We start from the raw sequence: 11,636 nt of genomic DNA, 5'->3' as shown, positions 1-11,636 counted from the left end.
GAAGGCAAATGGTATATTGGCCTTCGTAGCGAGAGGGTTCGAGTACAGGAACAAGGATGTCTTGCTGCAGTTGTACAGGGCCTTGGTGAGACCACACCTTGAGTATTGTGTGCAGTTTTGGTCGCCTTATCTGAGGAAGGATGTTCTTGCCATGGAGGGAGTGCAGTGAAGATTCACCAGACTGATACCTGGGATGGCAGGAATGACGTATGAGGAGAGATTGGGTCGATTGGGCTTATACTCGCTGGAGTTTAGAAGAATGAGAGGGGATCTCATTGAAACTTATAAAATTCTAACAGGACTAGACAGACTAGATGCAGGAAGGATGTTCCCGATGGCGGGGGAGTCCAGACCCAGGGGTCACAGTCTAAGGATAAGGGTAAGCCATTTAGGACAGAGATGAGGAGGAATTTCTTCACCCAGAGAGTGGTGAACCTGTGGAATTCTCTACCACAGAAGGCAGTTGAGGCCAATTCAGTAAATATGTTCAAGAAGGAGTTGGATATATTTCTTAAGGATAAAGGGATCAAGGGATATGGGGAGAAGGCAGGGACAGGGTACTGAATTTGGATGATCAGCCATGATCTCCTTGAATGGCGGAGTAGGCTCGAGGGGCCGAATGGCCTACTCCGGCTCCTATCTTCTATGTTTCTATGTTAGGTACAGCACGGGTTAGATACAGAGTAAAGCTCCCTCTACACTGTCCCATCAAACACTCCCAGGACAGGTACAGCACGGGTTAGATACAGAGTAAAGCTCCCTCTACACTGTCCCATCAAACACTCCCAGGGCAGGTACAGCACGGGTTAGATACAGAGTAAAGCTCCCTCTACACTGTCCCATCAAACACTCCCAGGGCAGGTACAGCACGGGTTAGATACAGAGTAAAGCTCCCTCTACACTGTCCCATCAAACACTCCCAGGGCAGGTACAGCACGGGTTAGATACAGAGTAAAGCTCCCTCTACACTGTCCCATCAAACACTCCCAGGGCAGGTACAGCACGGGTTAGATACAGAGTAAAGGTCCCTCTACACTGTCCCATCAAACACTCCCAGGGCAGGTACAGCACGGGTTAGATAATGGCCCAGTAAGTCCGGGCACAACGCGTGAGTAAGGACGGGGTACTCACGTGTGTGCCCAGAGGAATTGCCGGTTTTCAGCATGCACAGCGCATGTGCTGAAAACCGGCATTTCCTGTCCTTTGACCCAAGGGGTTAAGAGGCAGAGCGCGCGCGACTGCACAGGCAGCGCGTGCGCAGTAAAATTCCTTTTTTTTTTTCCCCCCAGAGTTGCACGCGTGTAAAGGCCTCCGGTCTTTACGCATTGAAAAACCACACGTAAGTATTTAGTTTTTCAGGTAAGTGGGCTTTTAGTACAATGTAGAATTTTTTTTTCCCCCCACAGGTTTGTTATTTTTAAAGAATTTACAGGATGGTAAGTTTAGTTTTAGACCCTATTTTTTAAAAATTTATTTTTTTCAAAAAATTGATTAAATGTTTAAAACATTTTTTAAAACTTATTTATAGTTAATACAATCAGTGGGATGTTTTTAAAAATTTTATTTAAAGTTAAAGTAGTGTTTTGGCAGCCCATACTTTTCATGAGTTTGACAGCTCTTACTGTCAAACTCATGAATGAGTTTCCCCTCCCCTGATTGGTTGCACAGTGCTCACCTGATCCCAGCCGGCACATTGCCGCTGGATCAGGTTAGCACAGCGCGCCGACATCGGAACCGGGCCTGTGACAGGAAATGCAAGCAGGCCCAGGCTTCAGATGTCGGCGCGCCGGGTGAGTGCAGATCGGGGGCTTGCACGCGCGGCAAGCTCCCGATCCTAATTTCAGGGCCATAGAGTAAAGCTCCCTGTACACTGTCCCAATCTCAGAAAAATGCCATTACTGAATTTGTCGATCCCCACACTAGCCATCCGATAGATATGGAGGGGAATTCCCCCTCAAACCCTTGCTTTAACCGCACAAAATATGATGACTTACGCCCATCAGCTTCTGGGAGTATCCTGAGGAACTGTGTACCAGAGAATGAATGATTCAAGAGGCAGGGAGAAAACGATAAATCCTTCCACTGGGTGGAACATTTCTGGTACTGCTAGAAAATAATAGGACTCACGCTGGGGTAGTATCGAAATAAAAAGCCTGGCCGAGTGTTCAGGCCTGGAGCTCAGGGCCCAGCCTTACCTGGTGCTGAATCGCTGGAGGTCTTGTTACCGCTCTGGGAGCTCAGGTGGCCGGACTCAGTGTTGCTGCGATGTCGGAACATGGGAAGGCCAAACGGGGTCTGACTCCTTTCTTCTGGTGAACTTTTTGGCTGCAGGAAGGAAGGAACGAGACGGTATCAGTGGAGGAGAGAACGGGCGAGTTATCAATGCAGTTTACCCCACTGACACTGACTCTCACTGGGGTCCGGGTTCCACAGACACTGACTCTCACTGGGGTACGGGTTCCACACACACTGACTCTCACTGGGGTACGGGTTCCACACACACTGACTCTCACTGGGGTACGGGTTCCACAGACACTGACTCTCACTGGGGTACGGGTTCCACAGACACTGACTCTCACTGGGGTACGGGTTCCACAGACACTGACTCTCACTGGGGTACGGGTTCCACACACACTGACTCTCACTGGGGTACGGGTTCCACAGTCACTGACTCTCACTGGGTTACGGGTTCCACACACACTGACTCTCACTGGGGTACGGGTTCCACACACACTGACTCTCACTGGGGTACGGGTTCCACAGACACTGACTCTCACTGGGGTACGGGTTCCACAGACACTGACTCTCACTGGGGTACGGGTTCCACACACACTGACTCTCACTGGGGTACGGGTTCCACACACACTGACTCTCACTGGGGTACGGGTTCCACACACACCGACTCTCACTGGGGTACGGGTTCCACAGACACTGACTCTCACTGGGGTACGGGTTCCACACACACTGACTCTCACTGGGGTACGGGTTCCACAGACACTGACTCTCACTGGGGTACGGGTTCCACAGACACTGACTCTCACTGGGGTACGGGTTCCACACACACTGACTCTCACTGGGGTACGGGTTCCACACACACTGATTCTCACTGGGGTGTGTTTAATGCTTTGCATGCAGTCTGACTTGGAACTGGATCGAGACGTCTCACAGGTAGCCAGATCGGGAGGCGAAAGGTGAGCCTCTCCCTCACCATCCCATCCAATCGACGTGACAATGGCCTTTCTTTGCGGAGTGTTGGATCTAGATACCATTTACCCCGAGACTGGCTTCCACCCATTGGCGCCATCATAGCCAATCGCTCACTTGCAACCCCGGCAACTCTTAGTCATGAGGCCGTATCCGCGTACGGTTGCCCACTCGCCACGATTGCCCTGAAGTCTCCAGGAATTGAAGAACTGATCTCCAGGGGCTGTTTGACTGAACTTGAGAATCATCCAATCAGCGAAGAGTCCGTTCGCCTCCCAATTGGCCACTGGAAGATGCGGCGCCGTGACGCTGTGCGTGTCTGTTGACCACTGGCGGGAGCGGGAAGCCATTTGTTTCAAAACTCAGCCGTCCCCATGTCCTAACTCGCACCAAGTCCCGTTCACCCATCACCCCCTGTGCTCACTGCCCCGTGTCCTAACTCGCACCCAGTCCCGTTCACCCATCGCCCCCTGTGCTCACTGCCCCGTGTCCTAACTCGCACCGAGTCCCGTTCACCCATCACCCCCTGTGCTCACTGCCCTGTGTCCTAACTCGCACCGAGTCCCGTTCGCCCATCACCCCCTGTGCTCACTGCCCCCGTGTCCTAACTCGCACCGAGTCCCGTTCACCCATCACCCCCTGTGCTCACTGCCCCGTGTCCTAACTCACACCCAGTCCCGTTCACCCATCGCCCCCTGTGCTCACTGCCCCGTGTCCTAACTCGCACCGAGTCCCGTTCGCCCATCACCCCCCGCTGTGCTCACTGACCTACATTGGCTCCCGGTCCAGCAACGCCTCGATTTTAAAAATTCTCATCCTCGTCTTCAAATCCCTCCATGGCCCTCGCCCCCCCCTCCCTATCTCTGTAACTTCCTCCAGCCCCACAACCCTCTGAGATCTCAGCGCTCTGCCAATTCTGGCCTCTGGAACATCCCCCAATTTTAATCGCCCCACCATTGGCGGCCGTGCCTTCAGCTGCCTGGACCCTGAGCTCTGGAATTCCCTCCCTAAACCTCTCCGCCTCTCTCTCCTCCTTTAAGATGCTCCTTAAAACCGACCTCTGTGACCAAGCTTTTGGTCACCTGTCCCAGTATCTCCTTATGTGGCTCAGCGTCAGATTTTGTCCGATAATCGCTCCTGTGAAGCGCCCTGGGACTACCAGCGCGCCCTCGTCCTGCAGAATGTTGAGCTCGTTGCTCTGTCTCCCACTTTGACTCAATCGTCACCTCCACCCCCCTCAGTCCCCTGCCCCCTCCCCTAGGGGCACTAACCGAGGGCAGGTCTCGGAGGTTCTGCGTGGCTTGCCCGGGGCCCACATGGACCACGTGGTTGAAGTTGGTCGGGTTGGAGATCATCTTGGACCTCATCTGGGGATCTTTCAGCATCTCCCTGCAAAGAGGAGAAATGAGCAGGTTTAGTTATCGAGTAGCTCGGGGGGGGCAGGTGGGGGGCGGGGGGGGGGGGGGAGGCAGGGGTCGAGGGTCACAGCGCAGGAACCCCCTCCCGTCCCCGGCCCAAGATGGATGAGGGAAGACGTCACGGTTGGGCTTCAGGCACCTGTAGGGGGACGGGAAGGACTGAGGGAGGGGAGGCGCTCCACAGGTCCGAGACCCGAAGAAGGGCGATCGGAGACCAACTCCGCCACCCCCGCCGCCCCCCACCCCCCGAGGGGAGCCAGGTGTCCGAAGGAGGGGAGAGCAAGGCGCCTGTGGGGAAGGGGGGGGGTTGGAGCGAGACACCGGGGGAGCAAGAAGCGAGTCGCTCAGGGAGAGAGCGAGATGCACAATTCAGAGTATAAATATATAACAATATACAGGAAACGTAGGACTGAACAGGAGGTTACGTTACAAAACAGCAAGACTGAAGTTAAACTAGTGAGGAAAGAGTAACAAAAGGAAGATCGGTAACCGGTTTCACTATTACCTATAATTAGTTTAGTTCACTGTTAATATCCCAGTGCTAAATCAATCCCTGCTGTTTGAGTATATTTATGACTGTAATGTTAGTGTCTGTTTCAGTGTCAGTCTGTGACACACAAGAAAAACTCACCCCTCCGACAGCGCGGCACTCCCTCAGTACTGCCCCTCCGACAGTACGGGGCTCCCTCAGTACCGCCCCTCCGACAGTGCGGGGCTCCCTCAGTACCGCCCCTCCGACAGTGCGGCGCTCCCTCAGTACCGCCCCTCCGACAGTGCGGCGCTACCTCAGTACCGCCCCTCCGACAGTGCGGCGCTCCCTCAGTACCGCCCCTCCGACAGTGCGGCGCTCCCTCAGTACCGCCCCTCCGACAGTGCGGTGCTCCCTCAGTACCGCCCCTCCGACAGTGCGGCGCTACCTCAGTACCGCCCCTCCGACAGTGCGGCGCTCCCTCAGTACCGCCCCTCCGACAGTGCGGCGCGCCCTCAGTACCGCCCCTCCGACAGTGCGGCGCTCCCTCAGCGCTGGCACTGGGAGTGTCGGCCTGGATTTTGCGCTCGAGTCTCTGGTGTGCTACTTGAACCCACGACCTTCTGACTCGGAGGCGAGTGTGCTGCCCACTAGCCGACACCGTCAGACTGCAGGAGGATGGGATTCGAGGGGAGGGGACCCTGGCCACTGAGCCACAATCCGTCAGCATCGCCCTCGCCTCCGAGAGTTGATTAATCGGAGTTTGTCGATGCTGGATCGGACTGCGCCAGAGATGTGTTGAGCAAGCATCAGCTGCCCTTTAAACCCCTCCGGCCCTCCGCCCGCCTCACCTCCACTGCTGCATCCGTTCCTCCTCAGATATTCGGAAAGCAAAGCGCCGTTTGCTTTTGGTGCGGTACATCTGTCGCCTGTTGTTGCCAGCAGCCTCCGGGACGATAAACTCATCCGTCTCTGGGTGGGGGTGCGGGGAAGAGGAAGAGTCAAAATTGATTGAAGACAGCGAGCAGGAGAAATATTTTCACACAGAGGGTTGTGGAATGCAGTTCGTGATTGAAACAGAGACCAGGTCTACATTTAAGTATCGGTTTGGTAGGCGGTTGAAGGAAACAGTGATAAAGGGATACAGGAACAGGCTGGGTACATGGGAGAGGATACTGCTCGTGTGCAGGACAGACACCAGCACGGGCTGGATGGGCCAGAGTGAGAGAGAGAGAGACAGCGAGAGGGAGAGAGAGAGAGAGAGAGACAGCGAGAGGGAGAGAGAGAGAGAGAGAGAGACAGCGAGAGGGAGAGAGAGAGAGACAGCAAGAGGGAGAGAGAGAGAGAGACAGCAAGAGGGAGAGAGAGAGAGAGAGAGATAGATAGAGACAGCGAGAGAGAGAGAAAGACAGCGATAGGGAGAGAGAGAGAGGGAGAGAGAGAGAGATAGATAGAGACAGCGAGAGAGAGAGAGAGACAGCGAGAGAGAGAGAGAGACAGCAAGAGAGAGAGAGAGACAGCGAGAGGGAGAGAGAGAGAGAGACAGCGATAGGGAGAGAGAGAGAGAGAGACAGCGAGAGAGAGAGACAGCAAGAGGGAAAACAGTAAACAATGCATGCAGGGCGGAACTAGGCCAATATCCATTAATAATCAATATCCAAAAAAGAGCCACCAAATTTTGGAATCACCTACAAATGAGCAACCCCCAATGCTATCACTACGACGCCCTGAAATGCCAAGAGCTGACCATAAAGAAGAATACCCTCAGTCAACTAGTCCTGGGACTCAGTGAAGTAACTACTAACACTACTAACAATAACCAGCCCCAGGACAGTGACAGGGTAACACAAAGAATTCGACCCAACACAATCGTCGCTAAGCAAAAGGAAAAATATCTGACATATTGGGCAGAAACAACAAAAACCCAAAGCAAACTCAATTGCTACTTGGCCCTAAACAGACAATACAACATAGCTGATTACCTGACCATGGTAAAGGATAACAAACTGAGAAGAACCTTGACAAGGTACAGACTTAGCGAACATAGCCTAGCGATCGAAAAAGGCAGACCAGGTTGCCAAGAGAGGACAGGATATGCTCTCACTGCAGTCAGGGAGTAGTGGAGACAGAGATGCACTTCCTCACAGCCTGTGGAAAATATCAGGGCATCAGGGAGAATTTCTACCAAAAATTCTCACAAATATGCCCTGAATTCAGAAATCTGAATGACAACCAAAAACTCCCATACCTACTGGGGGAGGAGAGAAGCTGTATAACACTGGCGGCACACTATGTTACAGCTTGCCATGAACAGAGGGACAACCAGTAAACTAAGAAAAGAGTATATATAAATAATGCAAATGTATATTTATACACTCAGGGATATACCTGTTTATACACTGTATGAATAGAACTGCGTTTATGTGTTCAACCATAAATGTATTTTGATGCTTTGGCAACATAAGATGTACCTTATCATGCCAATAAAGCGATTTGAATTTGAAAGAGAGAGAGAGAGAGAGAGAGAGAGAGAGAGATAGATAGAGACAGCGAGAGAGAGAGAAAGACAGCGATAGGGAGAGAGAGAGAGAGACAGCGAGGGAGAGAGAGAGAGAGACAGCGAGGGAGAGAGAGAGAGAGAGAGAGCGAGGGAGAGAGAGAGAGAGACAGCGAGGGAGAGAGAGAGAGACAGCGAGGGAGGGAGAGAGAGAGCGAGAGGGAGAGAGACAGCGAGAGAGAGAGAAAGACAGCGATAGGGAGAGAGAGAGAGACAGCGAGGGAGAGAGAGAGAGAGCGAGAGAGAGAGACAGCGAGAGGGGGAGAGACAGCGAGGGAGAGAGAGAGAGACAGCGAGGGAGAGAGAGAGAGAGACAGCGAGGGAGAGAGAGAGAGAGACAGCGAGGGAGAGAGAGAGAGAGACAGCGAGGGAGAGAGAGAGACAGCGAGGGAGAGAGAGAGAGCGAGAGGGAGAGAGACAGCGAGAGGGAGAGAGCGAGAGCGAGAGAGAGAGACAGCGAGGGAGAGAGAGACAGCGAGGGAGAGAGAGACAGCGAGGGAGAGAGAGAGAGAGAGACAGCGAGGGAGAGAGAGAGACAGCGAGGGAGAGAGAGAGAGCGAGAGGGAGAGAGACAGCGAGAGGGAGAGAGAGAGCGCGAGAGCGAGAGGGAGAGAGACAGCGAGGGAGAGAGAGACAGCGAGGGAGAGAGAGAGAGAGAGACAGCGAGGGAGAGAGAGAGAGAGAGACAGCGAGGGAGAGAGAGAGAGAGAGACAGCGAGGGAGAGAGAGAGAGAGAGACAGCGAGGGAGAGAGAGAGAGAGAGACAGCGAGGGAGAGAGAGAGAGAGAGACAGCGAGGGAGAGAGAGAGAGAGAGACAGCGAGGGAGAGAGAGAGAGAGAGACAGCGAGGGAGAGGGGGAGAGAGAGACAGCGAGGGAGAGGGGGAGAGAGAGACAGCGAGGGAGAGGGGGAGAGAGACAGCGAGGGAGAGGGGGAGAGAGACAGCGAGGGAGAGGGGGAGAGAGACAGCGAGGGAGAGGGGGAGAGAGACAGCGAGGGAGAGGGGGAGAGAGACAGCGAGGGAGAGGGGGAGAGAGACAGCGAGGGAGAGGGGGAGAGAGACAGCGAGGGAGAGGGGGAGAGAGACAGCGAGGGAGAGGGGGAGAGAGACAGCGAGGGAGAGGGGGAGAGAGACAGCGAGGGAGAGGGGGAGAGAGACAGCGAGGGAGAGGGGGAGAGAGACAGCGAGGGAGAGGGGGAGAGAGACAGCGAGGGAGAGGGGGAGAGAGACAGCGAGGGAGAGGGGGAGAGAGACAGCGAGGGAGAGGGGGAGAGAGACAGCGAGGGAGAGGGGGAGAGAGACAGCGAGGGAGAGGGGGAGAGAGACAGCGAGGGAGAGGGGGAGAGAGACAGCGAGGGAGAGGGGGAGAGAGACAGCGAGGGAGAGGGGGAGAGAGACAGCGAGGGAGAGGGGGAGAGAGACAGCGAGGGAGAGGGGGAGAGAGACAGCGAGGGAGAGGGGGAGAGAGACAGCGAGGGAGAGGGGGAGAGAGACAGCGAGGGAGAGGGGGAGAGAGACAGCGAGGGAGAGGGGGAGAGAGACAGCGAGGGAGAGGGGGAGAGAGACAGCGAGAGGGGGAGAGAGACAGCGAGAGGGGGAGAGAGACAGCGAGAGGGGGAGAGAGACAGCGAGAGGGGGAGAGAGACAGCGAGAGGGGGAGAGAGACAGCGAGAGGGGGAGAGAGACAGCGAGAGGGGGAGAGAGACAGCGAGAGGGGGAGAGAGACAGCGAGAGGGGGAGAGAGACAGCGAGAGGGGGAGAGAGACAGCGAGAGGGGGAGAGAGACAGCGAGAGGGGGAGAGAGACAGCGAGAGGGGGAGAGAGACAGCGAGAGGGGGAGAGAGACAGCGAGAGGGGGAGAGAGACAGCGAGAGGGGGAGAGAGACAGCGAGAGGGGGAGAGAGACAGCGAGAGGGGGAGAGAGAGGGGGAGAGAGACAGCGAGCGAGAGAGAGAGAGACAGCGAGAGGGAGAGAGAGAGACAGCGAGAGGGAGAGAGAGTGTGATGAAATATTCCATTCATCACTGCCTGTGACTGTGGTTGGTTTCAGGTTTCCCCTCACCATTGTATTGCCTGTGACTGTGGTTGGTTTCAGGTTTCTCCTCACCATTGTATTGTATATTGGAATGTATGGAATGTGTTGTGTGTAGGGCTCCGCCCATACCTGGCCTCTATGTAAGCCAGCTCATTCTGGCCTCATATCCAGTACTGCAGGGCTCCAGATGGAAGATACCTCTCTCCACTGCGTGTTATCTTCTAAGTTAATAAAAGCCTTGTTTCGCTCCGCTAACATCGAGTCTCGGGATTATTGAGGCACATCAATTTTATTAACTTATTTTTCAACACAATGGATCAACTCCTGAAACCCGAACATTTGGATTTGGATCAGCATGCTCCGGACGCATCAGCATGCTTCGGACACTGGTTTATGTGTATGGAATTCTTCCTGGACAATTCCACAGCCGTCAAAGACGCTACGGACGCTGCGAGTATGAAACTCGGAATTCTGCGGAATTGGGTAAGCCACCGGGTTTACCCCCTCATCCAAGACGCCGACACGTACCTGGCCGCCTGCGACATCTTAAAGGCGCATTACCAGCAGCCTACGAATGAGGTGTATGCTAGGCATCTGCTCGCCACTCGTGCACAGCGACCTGGGGAATCGGTGGAGGAGTTCCTAGGCACCCTGAAAATGCTTGGCAAAGACTGCAAGTGCCAAGATGTAAAAGCTGCAGTGTACACCGACGAGCTTGTTCGCGATGCCTTTATCACAGGCCTCAGCTCCACTTACATCCGGCAAAGACTGCTGGAAAAAACGGGATTGGACCTGAAACAGGCTGCGGACACCGCGCGATCCCTGGATGTGGCCCAGAGAAACTCGGACGCCTACTCTTCAGCCCGCGCCGTCCACGCCGCCACGTGTGCACCAAGGGCGCCGCCATCTTGGAAGGCATCTTCCCCGCCCGGCAGCCCGACACCGTCGGGGCCCCGCTCTCCCCCCAGAAGCCCTACGACAGCCGCGACGCGTCGGGGACCCAACTGCTACTTCTGCGGGCAGCCAAAGCACACCAGAAACCTGTGCCCGGTGAAAGGCACCACCTGCTTTAAGTGCGGTAAGAAGGGGCACTTCGGGAAGGTGTGCAGAGGGAACCCCGCCGGAAAACCAAAACCCGCCACCGCCGCGTGTGCGCCGTGGGAGCGGCCATCTTGGACGCCATCTTGCCCGACCTCGTGGGGTCCGCCATCTTGTGAGCAGACAGCGTGGACGCCATCTTGTCTCGATCAGGGCCCTACAGTGGCATCGGTCACAGTGGACCAGACCAGGCCCCACCCGCTATCCAAATCAATGGTGGACATCGAGGTAAACGGGTGCCGGGTTAAATGTTTAATTGACAGCGGAAGCACGGAGAGTTTTATCCACCCTGAACTGGCACAACAACTCTCCCTAAAGGTGGTCCCTACTCGGGGTACCATCTCTATGGCTGATAAAACCCAGACATCGACCATTCTGGGTTACTGCACGGTACAATTGTCCGTTAACGGGACTGTATACGATAATTTTAAAGTATTAATCATGAAGAATCTATGCGCGAGCGTGATCTTGGGCCTGGATTTCCAGTGCAACCACCAAAGCATCACGCTCAAGTACGGTGGGTCCCAGCCGCCCCTCACAGTGTGCGGCCTGGCTACCCTGAAGGTAAAGCCGCCTTCGCTATTCGCGAACCTTACCCCTAACTGCCGGCCAATAGCGACCAAAAGCAGGAGGTACAGCTGGGAGGACAGGCGGTTTATCGCGACCGAGGTAGACAGGCTCCTGAAAGAGCGCATTATTGAATGCAGCAATAGCCCGTGGCGCGCCCAAGTGGTGGTGGTAAGGGGTAGCGAGAAGAAACGGATGGTGATCGACTATAGCCAAACGATCAACAGGTACACCCAACTAGACGCCTACCCGCTACCCCGCATATCAGAAATGGTGAACCAAATCGC

The 11,636-nt window shown here is 54.9% G+C and overlaps 2 protein-coding genes across 2 annotated transcripts in view; both read right to left on the bottom strand.

Moving 5' to 3' along the window:
* The window catches only part of LOC147092902 (N-acetyllactosaminide beta-1,3-N-acetylglucosaminyltransferase 2), a 56,088-nt gene extending 53,819 nt beyond the window's left edge, over window positions 1-2,269 (bottom strand). The window contains exon 1 of the mRNA XM_085976198.1: window positions 2,196-2,269. The gene's annotated coding sequence lies outside the window, so the exon portion shown is untranslated. The remainder of the gene's footprint in view (window positions 1-2,195) is intronic.
* The window catches only part of LOC147092901 (serine/threonine-protein kinase MRCK alpha-like), a 144,262-nt gene that overhangs the window by 7,108 nt on the left and 125,518 nt on the right, over window positions 1-11,636 (bottom strand). The window contains 3 exon segments of the mRNA XM_085975705.1: window positions 2,196-2,325; window positions 4,476-4,593; window positions 5,943-6,063. Coding sequence (XP_085831831.1) covers window positions 2,196-2,325; window positions 4,476-4,593; window positions 5,943-6,063 — 369 coding nt within the window.

This window comes from Somniosus microcephalus, unplaced genomic scaffold, assembly GCF_052327205.1.
Source record: "Somniosus microcephalus isolate GS21.2 unplaced genomic scaffold, FLI_Smic_1.0 unresolved_chr2, whole genome shotgun sequence".
NCBI lineage: Eukaryota > Metazoa > Chordata > Chondrichthyes > Squaliformes > Somniosidae > Somniosus > Somniosus microcephalus.
The sequence above is the reverse complement of the archived record's forward strand: the minus strand, read 5'-3'. Positions and strand labels throughout refer to the sequence as shown.